This window comes from Microtus pennsylvanicus, chromosome 4, assembly GCF_037038515.1.
Source record: "Microtus pennsylvanicus isolate mMicPen1 chromosome 4, mMicPen1.hap1, whole genome shotgun sequence".
NCBI classification, from domain to species: domain Eukaryota; kingdom Metazoa; phylum Chordata; class Mammalia; order Rodentia; family Cricetidae; genus Microtus; species Microtus pennsylvanicus.
The window spans coordinates 30,810,289-30,828,076 of record NC_134582.1 but is presented as its reverse complement, the minus strand read 5'-3'; the positions used below and the strand labels follow the sequence as shown (position 1 = coordinate 30,828,076).

Genomic DNA, 17,788 nt, shown 5'->3' with positions numbered 1-17,788 from the left:
GTGAGGACTGACTACAGAAAGAGCTATGGAGACATGAGGACAGAGCTTGGCACACTGAGTTTGCTCACATAATTTTTATGGTTTTGTTCTTTACGAGTATGGGAAAACCATCAAAAACTTTTGAGAAGAGACCATCCCAGTCAAATGCGGGTTAGTGCGAAAAAATTAGATAGTGTTAAGAAACTTGTAAACTGATTAAAGAAGGAAAAGAGCAAGATGGTCACAAACTAAAATTAGGTAATAGTGCTGGGGAACGCAGGAAAGTGGGCACTCACAGGGGGGAATGTCTCATGGCCGATGAAAACCTATGTTCTCAGACCATTCGCAAGCAGGCCTCTCCTCTAGGGGCCCACCCCAAAGGAGTGTGTTTACTCAGCACTGGCTGAGAATGGCCCATGATTAAGAGCACAGACACTTAGCCAAACGCTGAAATTCCAATCCCAGGGTCTTTTAGTTGTATCAGAAAACTGTATGTTCTTCAGTCTTTGTTTTTCCCTTCCACAAAGCTTTTATGTGGTTGTTGAAGATCAAATTAAACGCTGAAAGCAAAGCACTTAGCACTACTGGACACATGAAGCACTCTGACTAGGGTAGCCATGGTGAGAGAAGCCCACAGAGCTAAGGAGGTAACACAGAACTGAGAACAGGCTTCTCTGGCTGAGCACAGCGGCTCACGCTCTAACCCCAACACTAGGACGCCGAAGCAGAACTGCTACAAATCTGTGGCCAGCCTGAGCTACACAGTGCATACCACACTGCAAGACTGTCTCAAAACATAGAAAGAAAGCACAATCAAATAGAAAGAAAGCACAATCAAAGTGACAACCTGTATGTTTGGAAATAAAGAAAAATGAGGATGAATCTTATGACACAGAAAGGAATTAAAAGTTTCAATTTGAATACAAGCTATGCAATATTAAAAACATATGAATAAATATATACAAAAAGGTATTATGTAAGTTATAGTTCATGTGTATCTCTTCCAAAATTCAGGAGTTGAAACTTAATGATGACTGTGATAATGGTATTAAGATCACAGTCTCAGTCTCAAGAGACAGCTCACTGGTTAAGAATATTGGCTGTTCTTGCAGAGGACCTGAATTCAGGTCGTATCACAACCGTCTATAACTCCACTTCTGGGGGATCCGAAGCACTCTTCTGAAAACGAAGAACACTGCACATACATACATGCATGCAAACACTGACACACATGCATGCAAGCTAACATTCACACACAAACATGCAGGCAGACACTCACACACAGAAAAATAAACAAATCTTTGGAAAAGTAATGAGATGGAGAAGTCAAGACAGCTCCTTCAAGAATGGAACTAGCTGTGTTCATAAAAGGGCTTGGCAGAGGGGGTGCATTTCCTGCCTGCCTGTGACTGTCATATGAAGAACATCAATAATCCCCATCAGATGCTGGTATTTTTGCAGCCTTCCAAGCCTTCAGAAATGTGAGAAATTACCCAGTCCATATTCTGTTCCAGCAGCACAGACTAAGACTATTTACGTATTCAAACAAATGCACATGTGTATGTGTATTAAATGCATGTATACACATTACATAACTTAGCCCACAAAATGGGTCTGAGAGCAATAACAAAATAGCAGCCTAATAACAAAATTAGCATGCCTAATACCTGAGCTTTTACCTCTAAACATTTTCTTAGTAAAAGGAAGTGGAGATCCTTAGAGAAATGGCTGAACTGAGAGCTGAAACACAGGCAGTACAAGATAAAAACCAGCCGGGCGGTGGTAGAGCACGCCTTTAATCCCAGCACTCGGGAGGCAGAGGCAGGCGGATCTCTGTGAGTTTGAGGCCAGCCTGGTCTACAAGAGCTAGTTCCAGGACAGGAACCAAAAAAAAGCTACGGAGAAACCCTGTCTCGAAAAAAAAAAAAAAAAGATAAAAACCAGATTATCTCCCTGTGCCAGAAAATATGATTCCAGTGTATGATATGAGAGACAGCCACACAGACAGCAAGAAACATCGGAGCTGTCCTAGTACACCTGCTGTTACTGGATCACTGTACTTGAGACTAGAGAAGTTAGAAAAAAAATGCCTGACAATGCTCATGGCAGGAAGACATGAGATTTTTTTTTTAAACTAAGACCCTTATTAATGGGGATTCTTCAGGCAGAGTACTGGGAAGGAGTTCGTGACAGCAGAAGTGACTTCAAAAACAGCCCCACTCTAAGGCTCACTAACCCACCCCCCTGGTGACACAGGAATCCAATGGTCACGAACAGAATCCGTTGTTCATACAGCAGAGCCCTGCAGCAGTCTGTTCTCAAAGGGCCCAGCTCCAATTTCCTTCAGGACTTTGGAGATCAAGCATCCATCACATGAGTTTTCTGGATGTACCTAAACATGACCAGGGACCTGAGGGAAGGGAAGGGTGAACAGGCAGAGCTCAAAGGACACCAATAACAGTGAATCTCTTCTGAGTGCAACTTCATGGGATATGAACCAAAACCCACCGACTTAGCATGCAGTTACTAAAACCCAAAGAACAGACACTGCCAAAAGTAAAATCCAGGTCGGAGAGATGGCTCCGCATTTAAGAGCACTGGCTGCTCTTGAAGAGGACTAGGGTTCAGTTCCCAGCACCTAAGTGGCAGCTCATAACTGTAAATCCAGTTCCAGGGGATCCAACACCCTCTAACTTCCACTAGCACCAGGCACACATGGAATACACAAACCACACACACACACAGAGACTTCTGGTGAGAATGTACCAATGACGTTTCATCAACTGCACCAACAATCGAGTGCTGAGTTGTCGTGAATGAGTTATCCTGAGGGTCCATACACAGGAACATTCTGCACTCCCCAACTCTGCTATGATGTTAAAAGTGCTCTATAAGGGTGCCGGGTGTGCTGGTATATGTCTCTAATCCCAGCCCTCAGGAGGCAAGGGTAGAGGCAAAGACAGGCAGATCTCAGTAGGTTTGAGGCCAGCCTGGTCTACATAGCAAGTTCCGTCCAGCCAGGGCTACAAGGTGAGATTCTGATTCTAAATAAATAAATAAATTTAAATTTAAAACATGTATTAGGCTTTGATAAACTACAGCTAAATAATAAACATACTATAGTTGAGAGCTTTTCTACGCTCATCCTGGAAAGAAAATGTTTCTAAGTAACAATTTTTAAAGGACAAAATTCTCTGTTCAAGTTTAGAAACAAACGCTTTCCCAGATTCTAAGATTTTTAAATAAGAGCTAACCTCTGTAAACAAGTTTGCATGTTACACGTGTTCACAAGTGCTGGGGGATAATGCTCTCTTGTACACTGTAAAGATTTGTCACTCATATTGGTTTAATAAAATGCTGATTGACCAGGAAGGAAGTATAGGTGGGGTGACCAGACTGGGAGAATTCTGGGAAGAGGAAAGGCAGAGACACTGTTGCAAGCCAGACTCAAAGGAAGCAAGATGAGAATGTTTACTGAAAAAAGATACCAAGCCACATGGCTAAACACAGACATGAATTATGGGTTAATTTAAGTTGTAAGGGCTAGTTAGTAATAAGTCTGAGTAATAGGCCAAACAGTTTATAATGAATATATAGTAATATAATAATTATATTATGTTAATATAATTAATATAATGTGTGTTTCTTTGAAACTGAACGACTGCAGGACCAGGTGGGACAGAAAGTTCTGTCTACACACAAGATCATATTTGCATATAAACAGGGTAAATCAGCTTATATTCCTGTACACAGGTCCCATGACATCACCCTTCCTAAAGTGCTAGTGCAGAGGAACTTGTGCAAGAAGGTCTCTAAGGGAAGATGCACATAACTACATGTGCCAGCACACACCTATAACCCAAACAATAGAGAGGCAGAGGGAGGAGGATGGAAGCATAAAGCCAGCCTCAGCTACATGTGAGGTCCAGACCAGCCTGGTCTACTTGAGACTCTGTCTCAAAACAAAATAAAACAAAAACAAATCAACTAAAAACCCACAAGAGACAGAGGAGAACAAACCTTTTCCATCCCGAGGAGGGGCTCCTTTTGCTTTAAAACTATCCACCTGTGCCTTTGTATCTGTTTCCAAAGTGATACTTATCTGTATCTCAGACTTGAACTTGGTGTATTTGTTACTCAGCAACTGGTACCACTTAGGTGCCTAGATAACAAAATAGAAGGCATGGTGAAACTTAAAGGGAAAGTACTCAGCATGTTACTTAAGGTTTTCACTCTTTCCCTACAGCCTTTCAGTACCTTTCATCTCTTAAAAAACAAAGGCCAGGCCAGGCATATCATGGCGCAGCCTTTAATCCCGGCACTCGGGAGGCAGAGAAGGCAAATGTCTGAGTTCTAAGTTAACCTGGTCCACACACTGAGTTCCAGACCAACCAAGGCTGCAAAGTTAACATCCTGTCTCAGAACACAACAAAATGTCTTTCCATATTTTCTTCAAAACAAATGAATCCCATTTAGGAAGCCAGCAACTAAGTTTCCCTCTGAGAAAAATACTGAAGCCCTCAGACTGTCTTCTTTGCTCTCATTCCAATATTTCACAGGGAAAAAAACAACACACGTCCATCTTCAGTCTCCAATCTCACGACAACCTTTAGTAACAAAAGCCTAATTAATCATCTGTTTCTTTAACTCCTGACATTAGGTCTCTTCTTGTTCTTCATATCAATTAAGAAAAAAGAAAGTGTTACTACTCGTGGTGGTTTGATAAGAGTGGCATCCATAGGCTCCTAAGTTTGAATACTTAGTCACCAGGGAGTTGAACTGTTTAAAGGATTAGAAGGATTAGGAGCTTTGACACTATTGGAGTAGGTGTGGCCTTGTTGGAGGAAGTGTGTCGCTGGGAGTGGGCTCTAAGGTTTCAAAGGCCGACACCAGGCCCGGTTTCTCTCAGTCTGTGGATCAGGAAGTAGCTCTCAATTACACCTCAGAACCATGCCTGCCATGCTTGCTGCCATGCTCCCATCACGGCAATGATGGACTAAGCCTCTGAAACTGAAAGCAAGCCCTCAGATTAGATATTTCCTTTATAAGAGTTGCCAGCGTCTCTTCAGAGCAATAGATCAATGACTAAAATACCACTAAGAAATAGCATAAAATGTCAAGGAAAAGGACCAAAAGTTGTGCTTCATGAGCCATTGACTTGGCAGATGCTGACAACAAAGACCTTCTCAGAGGACACGGTAGGTTAAACTACCTGACCACCCACAAGACAGCACCCTCAGGAATCCCAGTGACCAGACCAGCCAGAAGACATGGTCAAGCCACAATCAAAAGCACAATACCTGCTTTGTTTCTTGAGCGGTTCTTAAGTCCAAAACAATGTAGCCTATGGTTTCCTTGGCAGAAGACAGAGGGTCCAAGGCAAAGCACTGCAGTTTGATAGGAGTGCGCTGTAACCTACACGAAGATGTGTGTGAGCAATACATGAGTCTTTCTAATGTTACGTTTCTAGCAGCCTTAAAAAAAACTTTATTATATCCAGATTACATGTCTGTCGGGCCAAGCATTATCTAGTCTGTATTTTCTAAAAGAGTCTTTAACTAGAAGATAACCATTATTTTTATCTACTTATCTGTACACCAACTAGGTCAATTTTTCCTACACACCTGTGATGTATTTGGCCTTCTGCAAGTCAGAAATTATCATGAATGTTTAAGAAAGACAAAAAAAATTATCTTTCTTATACAGTACTATCACATATAAAATCTTGGCAGCGCTCTGTGAGCCGCCAGTGACAGCACAGTGTGAGCTCTGTGCATCAGGGAAGCCCTGTCCAGTCACGCAGAGCTGAACAGATGCTGCCATCACTTAGCTAATGGAGTCACTGTTTAACACCACGTAGTACTAAATCCGCCTAGGAATTCTCAGCCTAAATAACCAAAGTAGTATATCACATGGTACTAAGACAAGTACAAGAACGCAGCATAATCAAATATTCTGAATGCCAGGAAAAAGACAACATTTTAACATTCATTAAGAATAGTCCTTCAGATAGAATCAACGTATAATCCAGCAATAAAAATAGTAAGAATTCTGTTAATTTTGTCAATTTTCTGTCCTGACTTGATCGGTACTGAAATGATTTGTGGGAGTTTGGATGGTGGTGGTTTTCCTTTTCTTTTTTCCTTTGAGACAGAATTCTATGTAGCCCAGGCCAGCCCTGAACTCTTTTTGCCCTTACGTCCAGACTATTGGGATTAGAAACAAACCATACTATGCCCAGTTTTTAGAAATATATTTTTAAACCGGGTAGTGGTGGCACACACCTTTAATCCTAGCACTCAGGAGATAGAGGCAGGTGGATATCTGTGAGTATGAGGTCAGTCTAATCTACAGAGCTAGTTCCAGGACAGCCAGGCTACACAAAGAAACCCTGTCTCAAAAAACAAACAAAATGAAACAAAAAACTGCTTTAAAAAACACAATTTGTCATTTAACAAATAAAAGTACTTCTGTTCTTGACTATTTCTAGTCTTAAAGTTCATTGAAGAAAAGATGATGTTACACTTCAGATCCATCTGAGGTGGGAAGACTCATCCACTGTGGGCAGTACCATTCCTCAGGCAGTGTATCCTGAACTGTTCAAGAGTGGAGAGGGTGAGCTGAGCACACGCATGCAGACATTAATGCATTGCTGTCTGCTCTTAACTGCTGATGTAACATGACTGCTTCGAGTCCTGCAAGCCTGTCTTCCCTATAGCGACATCTGTGACCCGGGATTTCCCTTTCTCCCTAAGGGGCATTCACCAGGGTGCTTTATCACAGCAGCATGAAATGAAACAGAGAGAGAGTCTGTCTCAAACACACACTCAGCAAACACGATGAGCACCAGAATCAGGAAGTTATAAGATGTACTTAAAAGCTATAAACAAGGACAAAGATGCTGACACAAACTGAGCGGAGCCTCACCTGTGCTGATGAAGAACTTTCCTGTCGATTTCCCAGGCTAACTCGGTAGCAAATTCGGGCTGGTCAGTGTGGTCGACAGGATCGGTAGCCAGCTGCTCTCCATCAAACTTTGCTTCTACCACCAGCATATGCTTTGGACGTTTGGGGAAATGGCGGCCTGAAGAGAGAAGACGCGCACATACAGATCACACAGGATCACAAAGCACCTTTTAAATATTGGTGCGTGTCCAGGTAGCTGGCTTGCACACTGCATACACTACTCCCAAATGCACCTGCACTTGCTTCCATAAACTGAAAGCCGTCACTTAGCACCGAGCACTTCTCCTCCAACACTAACGTGCATATGAATCACCTGAGGACCCTGCACCAGGGCGGAAATCAGCACGGCAGATCCAGTGGGCCTGAAAGCCTGCATTTCTAACAGGTGATCAGACCCTGCAGCATGCTTGTGGCCCACAAATGAGTACATTAGAAAGAAGAAAAGCAAATGGTAAAGTAAGTGGCTTCAAAAAGAAAACAGGCACTTAGCCTAAAAAGAAAACCAAGGGTCTAGTGGAAAGAAAAATTTCAAAATTGGAAGAAAGTAAACGGCAAATAAGAATCCCTAACAATCTTGTGCCAAGGTGATTACGTTGATTTTTTAGTCTGGTGAGGGGGATCATAGGGAGGGAATTTTAACCATTATTAAGTAAGCAGCCATCCCCCTGCTATTCACCCCGATTAAAGCTACTTGGCGAGGAATAAAATGGACAGGAAAGGCTGGATTTGATGAGCTGGTGGCACACATAGATAGCCCCAGCACTGGGGAAGTGGAGGCAAAGAGCCTGGATGACATGACAGCCCAAACCAAACCAAAGCAAAGCCTCTCTGGCCCCAGCAGAAGCAAGCTGAACCGTAACTGCAGTGTTTGGAAGCACTGCGGCAAGACACACACTGCGCCATTGCTGTGACCCACGGGCCTTAGGAAGTCAACCTGTGACCAACATGGCCTAACCCCCGGAGGAGGAAGTAAAACTGGAGTAAGAGACAAAACAAAAACAGTACAGGACTCCATCAGGGAGGTGCCTGAGACTGCCCAGGGATGGATTCCATGAAGAACACGACCCAAACTGAGAGGGAGACTGATCCAGCATCCAGTTCACCTTGACAAGTTCAACCATCGGTCACGAATTAAATGCTCTGGTTTGAAGAAAAAGAGCTGAGTGCAGCTGACTGCAGCTGAGGGACAGGGACAGCAAAGAGCAAGCATATTCACTGCTCAGTCGCAAGGCCCGGGGTTTGGGGTCACAAGCCCTGCAGGCTTCCTGTAATCGCAGCTCCTATAACATTAGCTGCAAGACAACAGGACCACTGAGGCTCGCTGGCTCTGAGCTTTACAGAGAACAGGTAGAGTGGTTGAGGTGACCCAAAGCTGGCCTCTGTCCCCAAAGCCATGAACAGGTGTGTGCATGTGCGCATACACTCACACAGATACAAATGAAATAAACACGTCTGAAAGTGTCCTTTAAAAACGTCAGCCAGAGGCTCTTATTTAAACTCCAAACTGGTTGGTTTCTTGCCAACTTGACAGAAGCTGGAGTCATCTGGGAAGAGGACCCTCAGTTGAGAGAACGCTTCCATAGATTGGCCTGTGGGTAAGCCCGTGGGATATTTTCCTGACTAATGACAGCTGGGATGTGGGGTGCACCACCCCGGGCAGGTGGTCCTGGATGGTATAAAAGAGAGCACGCTGAGGAAGCCGTGGGGAGCAAGCATCTTTCTCCAGGGACTCTGATTCCCACAATGACGTACTAGGACTGGACTGTGTAAGAAAAGATAAGTCCTTTCCTCCCTCCAGCTGCCCTTGGCCACAGCCTTTTCACAGTAAAGTAAGACAACAGAAGCCTTGTTTTGTTTTGTTTCTTATCTTGGAACAGAGCACACCGTGAGCACACACATTCTAGAAATGTAGCTAAGAAATTCTAAGTAGCTCGATCTAACTGGAGTTCTGGGACACAGGAAACCTAAACAGGCGGGCAGAAGTCGTACCACAAGGGCCCACGCTTGCTACTCTAGGAGTGCAGACATATGGGAACTCTGAAAGGTTTTAAGACAAGATCTGTCGATCAGAAAGATCACTGTCAGGAAGTTCAGGGCAGTAGTTGCTTCTGGAAGAAAAGAAAACATTTAGGAAACGGAGACTGTCACAACAGGCAAGGTGATGAAGGTGTGTAACCAGGCACACCTGAGCGATTGTAGCACCTATAATAAAATCAACAAGTGACGATTCTTTGGAGGACACTGATAAATCCCAGGCTCCTGGCTTAACTGTAAGCACTACCAGAGCTGAGGAGAGGACCATATGCCAGTTTTAGGTGTGTTTGTGGTAGCAACCTAACTGACATCCCTGACTCCAGGTCCAAAAGCTAAGATGAGTCAGGCTCGTCCTTTTAGTTAGGACCACAGCCACCAACCCTCTCAGAAGAACAACTCTAACCTCCTTGAGCCAACTCATTCTAGTTCTTTCTGACCGAGGACAATATTCCTAAACACTCACCTTTCTCTACCACAGTCGCCTTCTGGCTTCGCTCCTCCCACCCCGTTCATTCCTGTTACCCTGGCTTACCTAGTCACCTCTCCATCGTCTGAAGCTTTGGGCGGAAGGCACTTCAATCACTACTTCTGCTGCCAAAGTTACACTGACGCTCTGTATCAAGTTTTGATCACAATGCCGCCCAACATACCATGTTTTACAACACTAATCTGTCCATGCCAAATAAACAGACCCTTCTATCATGAACAGCAGGAAAACCACTAGATTTTTTTTTCATAGAGAAAGCCCTGTTCTAAATTTAAAAGCCTCTATCAACCAATTAGAAAATTATTTCTGGGAGGCTGAGGCTGAGGCAGAGGCAAAGGCAGGTGGATCTCTGTGAGTTCAAGGTCAGCCTGGTTTGCAAGAGCTAGTTCCTGGACAGGCTCCAAAGCTATAGAGAAATCCTGTCTGGAAGAAAAAGAAAAAGAAAATTATTTCAGTCTTGGGGGGGGTTGCTTATTTGTGAGGGCTTGGGGTTTTTTTTGTTTGTTTGTTTGGTTGGTTGTTTTTGTGGAAGGAAGGAACTCACTAGGGCTGGGATTAAATGCTTGAGCCAACCACTCCCTCCTTGATCTTGTGATTTTAAGCAATGAAAGAACAATTACAATTGTCCCTATTATTTAATAGTTTCTGGTCAGTTTCTTATTCCAAAACTCAGAAACCATTTTTACCCAGTTTTTCTTCCCTCTTCTCAACAGCAGCAGACCTCTCCTGAGGGGATGGGGTCTAGCCAACACCACCTGGGGATAAACTCACACGATGACTTCTCGTGTACTGACAGCTTATTCCAATTAACCAAACAGCTCCTAGCTCCTCCACTATGCTGCAATCAGCTAACTACACTGAACAGAAGCAACGTTTGTGGTGTGAGTTTGAGAGCAAAGCAGGCCTCCTTTTCCCACACCTTAAGTGTGCTTTGCAGCCAGACCATCTGCCCAGCCTTTGGTCCTCTGACCCATCCCTTTAAGACCCAAATAAATGTCATCTCCTCAGGAAACATCCCCCAGAAGAGGAGGCTGTGCCAGCGTGACACACTCCCCAGTTAACTCTCTCCGTATCTAGACTTAGTGCCACCTGCATTGCCAGCACAGAGCCTGACATTCAGTAGGTTCCCGATAAACAAATGTCATTCACTCGAAGAACAAGTAAGGGTCATTTAATGCCTTACCGACGGTAGTCCCCTAGGTACGCGATCAAGACGCGTAACGGGAACAGATTCGGCAATACATGGAAATGGTACCGGGCTTGTGCTCAAGTCAATGGCAAAGTTCTTACGAATGGCATTAGCGAGGACCTGCTGCACCGAGCGTGCTTTGCAGGCACTTTTAGCTCGTATATAAAAGCCATCGACAGGCTGCTTCTGATGGAAATCGGTTTTTTTCTACATTCTCTGGGGCTACGGCTAGTCACGCTAAATATCACTTATCCCTAATAGCACTCACGCTCCCCAGAGAGATGTTTAAATCAATTGCCTAACAGCCCTCGCTCCATGCAACTGAACAAGTCCTCGGGGACCACAAAAGCAGAGATGACAAGGTTCGTAAGGTTAACAAAGCCGCGGTCATACACTACTCGGCTGAGGTCCGGGAAAAAGCAGTTGCAAAAGAAAAAGAGAGAGAGAGAGAAGAAAAGAAAAAATAAACACCGGAGGCCGCTCACCTTCTAGGATGGATACAACGATGAGCAGCTGGTCGGATTTGGAGACCATGGTCGCGGCGGCGGGGTCTGCAGGGAAGGGAACCCCCGTGAGGCGTGCAGCCGGACCCCGCAGGCCCGGGAGCCTCCGCAGCGCCCGGCCCCGCTCCCCCGGGCCGCCGACCAGGCCCTAACCCTACCCCGGCTCGGCGACCGCGCCCCACAAGCCCGCAGCCCCGGCACCTTTTGCCGCCTGCTAAGCCGCTTTTCAAACGCCCGGGCAGCCGCAGCGGACGCCACCGCGCCCCGCTTCCGCCTAGCAACCAGGCCCGCAGGCCCAGAGCCCGGGGGAGGCTGGAGGACAAAGGGCGATAGAGACCAGGGCAGTCGGGGATAGAACGTCCACCAGCCCGCCTCACCTCCCGCCCTTTGACGCTCTTTCCCGGAGCCCTAGGGAGACAAGACTGAGGTCGCCCGCAGCGTCGCCTGCTGGTCACCTGCGGAAATGCAGGAGAGTTGAACCCCCGCAGACTGCGCAGCCGCACCACTGCCCTAAATGCTTCCTGGTCCTGCATAGCTAAACTCTCTTTAAGGAGAAGGACGGCCGCGTACTGTAAACGGTATGCTCAGTTTTAATCTGAGAAATAAAACGATAGTTTGTTTTTTAATGCTCAGGCACCTGACATCAAGACAACTGACCATGTTAAGTCACAGGAAATTAATGACCCGAGTGTAAACTGTTCTTGCGCATCTCTTTAAATATTTGTCCTATGACCGCAAGTCCTGTCAATACGGTAGTTACTGTAACTGCAGGCGCTGACGTAATCGCTCCCAGAATAGGCTGTACCTTAGAAATACCTCTTCAAAAGGAAAACAAAATTGTCACGTGGGCGAGAATGTTTAAAGGTGTAGGTTCTACCCAGACGTAGGAAATTAGCAAAATCAAGGCTGAAAGTTAACGTGTGGAAATGCTGTAAACCCACATTTTTCCTCCCATTTTCAAGATTTGTTTTTTTTTTTAAATGAAAGATTAGACATATTTTAAAGTTGCATCTAGCTTAAAACCTGGAAACTGAATGGGTTGGAGCCTTCGTGGATACGTTTAGCGTTCAAATTTGTGGGAATTTCTCTTGGAAAAATCAAAGGCAAACCACGATATATATAAGAGGGCACAAAGTAAAACAGCTGAGCCGAGATCTCACGAAGCGGTGGGCCTTGGTGTGCTGACTCTGGCTGTTTTCCTTCTCTGTAAAGCTGGGAGACGGTTGGAGAACAGTTACAACAATCTCTGAGCCCTGCTGCTATTTCTGCGCCTCTGTCTTTCTCTTCTTTGTCCCTTAAAGAAGAGGATGTGGAGGCTAGACCAGATTGTCTCTAATGTCCCTTCAGGACTCCTGAGAGGTTTTTCTGAAATGTGCTCTTTATACAAAACTAAACTTCATGTGCATTGCTGGGCACTGTATTCTTTTCTGAAAGATCTCAAAAAGTAGCCTTAAAAGTAGGCAGGATCATACGGTGGCCAGGTGAGTAGGTTTTTTCTATCAAAGGTGTGATGTCAAATGCTATATGATTATCTTTTTACATGAGTAATCTCATCACTTAATAGCTATAAAAACAGTTTTTATGATTTATAACTTTTTATTTGAAAACAATACACTTATTTTCCTTTAGGATACCCAACAAGGCTGAAAACCCAGATTAGATTATCACTAATGCCGGAAAAGTCTCATCTAAAACATCTGTAAAATTAATCAATGATTAAGATGAGGGAATAGAGAGATGGCTGAACGATTAATATAGTACTTGCTGATCTTCCAGAGGACCTGAGTTCAGTTTTTAGCACCCATGAAGGCAACTCACAGCTATCGGTAATTCCTGCAGGATGGAGATCCAGTGACCTCTTTTGACTTCCTCAGACGCCTGAACATATGGAATACACACACACACACATATACACATACATACACACACGCATGCATGCACACACCCACACCCTTTTTCTTGTAGAAAAATTTTTGAAATAACTCCAAAAAATATTTTATTATGTTTTATTTGTGTGTGTGTTGTGTGTTATGGGGGGGGGTCACACTTAGAGGTCAGAGGACTGCTTCTGCAAGTCAGTCTCTCCTTCCACTGTGTGGGTCCTAGGGATGAAACCTGGGTCACGAGCAGGCTAATGCTTCTGCTCGCTGAGCCTTCATTGTCCCTGTCTGAGGTCTCGGCATCTGGCTTTCTTCCCTGAACAACACGATCACGTGTGAAGTCCCCCCACTGGCCTTGCAGAAAGCCTTCAATGGCATTTGCATGATGCCTTTGTTTTCACAGACTGTACAAAATGGGTGATCTGAAAGTTGCCGTCTAGAAACGGACTGTAATTCCATCATCCTCTAAACCCATGGTCCCGTAATCTAATTCCTGTGCTCTGTTAGACGGCAGCAGCTTTAGGTCCAGCGTAAAGCATCACGTGTTAGTTTAAACTCATGAGGGGAAATGTTATTATAAGTTTATGAAGTACCAATTACTGTCTCCAAATACATAAGAAAAATGTTTACAGCATATGTAAATTGTATCTATGAGACAATGGAAGATTCATTGCACTAGGAGCATGTAAGTATGCAAATTTAAATTGACAGGTACTGAATTCATTAGTTTGCTAATCATATTATGTAGCTTTCTATTTCTATAAATTTCTGCAAACAAAAGGGCATCTTGGCTCAGATCGAACATTTCTTTTCCTATATCTATTTCACATGTTTGATAAACCCTACTTTGTAGTATTTTTATGTTTCATTTTCAACAACTTCTATGGCCCACCTCAAAAGAGATTGTAAATTTTATTAATATTTCCCTTCTTCATTCCATCTCCCAATATATCAACAAGCCCAGATATATACTTAATAAAATTAAAACAAGCTCTCAGGACTAATAAAATCAACATGCTTATTGAATAGCTCCTATTGTAAAAACATAGTACCAAAACCTGACCTTCAAAAACCGCTTAGAAAAACAGCCTCCATTTGGAAGATGGAGTGAGCTGGGTGTGGAGGAATATACCCCTTTTTTTTTTGGATTTTCGAGACAGGGTTTCTCCGTAGCTTTTTTGGTAGGAATATACCTTTTTATTCCTAGTACTCAAGAGACTGAGGCAGGAGGATTTCTATAAATTCTAGGCCAGCCTTCACAGAGTGAGACCCTGACTCAGAATCAGAAAGACAACCTCTCTGCAGCTTAGGGAATGTCACTGGAAAGAAGAGGGAGAAAATGGGAGAGCTGGAGATAAGGTGGACAATGTTGTGGTGTGTTGGGACGACATAGCCATGGTAGCCATGAGCTCGCTCCATTATAGCTACCTGCAGCAGACCTGCACAGGGCCAGGAGACAATATTAGCCAGCATTCTGGCAAGCGACATTAGCTGGCCTCTGTGGTTACAGGTAAAAGACAGACAGACAAGAAGGGAGGGGGGCAAACGTATCGGAGAGTGTTGGGAGGGGTGAGAGAGGAGAGTTTGGCATACAATCAAATACATCATTTGCGTGTAGGAGATTATCCAAGAATAACTAAATGATATGCAAGAAAGAAGGAAGGAGAGAGGCAGGAAGATGAAGACTAGGGAGGGGAGGAGGGGAAGGACGAAAGCAGCACTAATTTAGGGCCAAAACAAAAGGCCCTTTAAAGCAGGATCTTGTATAAATGAAAGCCGTAATTTCTCTCATCTCACTGTTTCGCCTGTGTATGAGTGTGTGGTGTGTGCCAGTGTGTGCGCAGTCATGTGTGTGAAGGGGCGTGTGCACAGGTCCAGCCCCACACGTGTGTGGTTTACCTTAGACTGTGAACAAGCTCCGTGAATAGGCTTCTTGCTCGCTGGCTGGCTGCCTAATTTACTGAGTCCGGGTCCCTCACTGAACCTGAGCTCACCGGCTCTGGCTAGTCTAGCCTGCCTGGTCTTTAGGTGTGCTCTGGGGATCCGAACATCAGTTCTCTTACAGTCGAAGCAAGGGCTTTATCCACAGAACCATTTCCTTCAGCCTCACATGACCACATCCCTTCTGGGAGGAGCCCAGGCAAAATTTAAATCTCTGAATGTGTTAGGCTTTTGTTTTAACATCAAAAGGTCATCTGTTACAGAGTTATCGTCAGTTTTATCCCTTTTTCTATTAGGGCAAAGATAACCAAATTCTTTATATTTTCTCATGTTGGCTTAGTCCCATATTCTTGGGGTAGTGTCCCCCAAACCATGGTTCTCTCTGGCTTTTATTTTCATTTTTTAAATATTTATTTATTTATTATGTATACAATATTTTGTCTGTATGCCTGAAGGCCAGAAGAGGGCGTCAGACCTCTTTACAGATGGTTGTGAGCCACCATGTGGTTGCTGGGAACTCAGGACCTTTGGAAGAGCAGGCAATGCTCTTAACCACTGAGCCATCTCTCCAGCCCTTCTCTCTGGCATTTATGAAGCCAGAACATCTCCATAGGTCAAAGCTGGAAACAAGGGGTGACCAGGCAGGGCCTGAGCTCAGACGGAACACCATAGCTATGTAGGAGGTGGCAGGGCCTCAGCACTGGCAAACACCACATCCAGGTAGGAGGTGGCAAGGACACCACAGCTATGTAGGATGTGGCAAGGCCTGAGCTCAGACAGAACACCACAGCTGTGTAGGAGGTGGTTCTACTCCAGCTGGCTGTTGGCACACAGTTGTTTACCGAGATCTTCAAGTTTTCATGAGAAGCCAGAATTATAGTTTCTGTGGTGAAATCATCCAATTTTTAAATGCTGGGGATGAGTTGCAGTGTAAAACAGCAGCAGTAACAGCAAGGTGTGCTGCATGCAGGCTGGTTACCTCTAGCCCAAACTGACAGAAGTGCTTATTATAATAACCAGGGCCTCGAGGGTGCAAGGAAAACTGTAATCAGGAAGAGGTTACCTCAAACCGGATAGGTAAGGACTGAGTGCATGCGGTGGAGATTAACTCTCGACTTCCGGGCGGACCCCATGAGGGCAGAACAGAAAAGGGGACTAAGACACTGATTTAGTATCTTTGCCTCAATTTACTATTCTGCCTCTGTGGGACAGAATCAACACACCAGACTTCCAAGAACCAAGCGGGTTAAGATGTTTGTGGCCAGCAAAGCAAAACCTGACAAGACTTCCCCTGGTACTTACTCTCAGTGAGAACACAGTATGGGATCGGCATTCTCCGTTTCCAGTGAAAAGCCGGTGATGACAGGGACCAACTTTTGGCTTCAGTGGAGCTGGGGTTGAACCTACACGCAATAATAAAAGCAATGTTTTTGTATGTTGTCCTTGTGGTATCAGCCTCATGGGTTATGTTAGGTGTGAATGGGCTCTGAAAAATCCTGCCGCGTTTGTCACCACGGTTCTCTCAAGCGCAGGGGTAGAGTGGAAGGTGAGAGATGGCCTCTCATTCTGCAGAAGGAGGCAGATCTAGAGAAACTTCTGGAACTGCGGCAAAGGAAGAGAAAATGCAGTCTCGGGGGTTAGGAACGCAGCCCAGTTGGTAGAATGCTTGTTGCAGGGGTTTGAAAGAAAAAAAAAATGGGTCCCCAAAAGGAATGGCACTGTTGGGAGGTGTGGCTTAGTTAGAGTGGGTGTGGGCACACATGATAAATATAATCAAGTAAATGAGCGAAGAGACCGCGCCACTGGTAGAATAACCACATTCTTGAGACAGCAGATTTGTTCATTTGCCTGTTACTTTTAAGACAGGATCTCACTGTGTAGCACAGATGGGCCCAGACTTACTATGTAGCCCTGGCTGTCCTGGACTTACTCTGTAGCCCAGGCTGTCCGCCAACTGAGGCAGATTGCTGAGAAGGTTCCAGAGTGTGGAACTGGCCATGGGTGTCAGAATGAAGGACTCACCACCACCCTGTGACCCTGTGGGGCTTTGATTCTCCAATCAAAGCAAGTTTGATATGATTCCTCTTCTGCAGAGCTTCCTTTTGTCCACATGACAGCAGTAGCGGAATGTGGGACCAGCCATGAAAGCTAAGTCTGGGCAGGTCATCCAAAGGAAGTTCTTTACTTCCAACCCTTATCACCTGGGACTCTGGCCATCAATAAATTTAAATGGAGTCTGGAGTCTCAATAGACTGAGTCTATTTACCCTGAGACAATGCCTGGCAAGCTGAGATTACCCAACTCCCACCCACGAGCAGACCATTCAAAGGAAATTCCTGGCATTCCAAGCACTGTAGATGGAAACACCTGTCAGCACTTCACCAGAACACCCCTAGACAAATGTCAGCCAATCAGGGGTCCTGAATCTCAGAAACCCTTCACCCCCATTTTTACTACTATAAAAATCCAATTCTAATTGAGCTCAGGGCTCTCTGGATATTCCAATGTGTTGTACATGCGGGGAGACTGAGTTTGCAAACTTGATTAAAATAAAGGCTCTTTGCTTTTACATAGGGGACTCGGTCTCCTTTGTTGGCTTTTGATTTGGTTATAACACAGAACTCACACCAGCCTGCTCCGCTGTGTGGCAGGGAAGTCTCCAGATGTGGGCTGAACAGGAGCCAGACTCCACAGAATGGTAATGGGGTCTTCTGGTCGACCAAAGTCATGTCTGCTACAGTCCTGTTTAATGCAGATATTATAAATGGACTTGAAGTGTATGATCCAGGATAGAATGACTTCAGCAAAT

General features: G+C 44.8%; 1 protein-coding gene across 2 annotated transcripts in view; it reads right to left on the bottom strand.

Annotated features, from left to right (window-relative positions):
* Positions 1-11,550, bottom strand: part of Cep120 (centrosomal protein 120) — a 57,040-nt gene extending 45,490 nt beyond the window's left edge. The window contains exons 1-5 of one of the 2 annotated variants that reach the window (XM_075968658.1): positions 11,360-11,550; positions 11,141-11,206; positions 6,907-7,063; positions 5,280-5,394; positions 4,000-4,141 (exon numbers count right to left, since the gene is read on the bottom strand). In XM_075968658.1, coding sequence (XP_075824773.1) covers positions 4,000-4,141; positions 5,280-5,394; positions 6,907-7,063; positions 11,141-11,189 — 463 coding nt within the window. In that variant the 5' untranslated portion in view covers positions 11,190-11,206; positions 11,360-11,550. Of the gene's footprint in view, positions 1-3,999; positions 4,142-5,279; positions 5,395-6,906; positions 7,064-11,140; positions 11,207-11,316 lie in introns of both variants that reach the window. The other variant, XM_075968659.1, reaches the window with a different exon arrangement.
* Between the last annotated feature and the right edge of the window lie 6,238 nt (positions 11,551-17,788).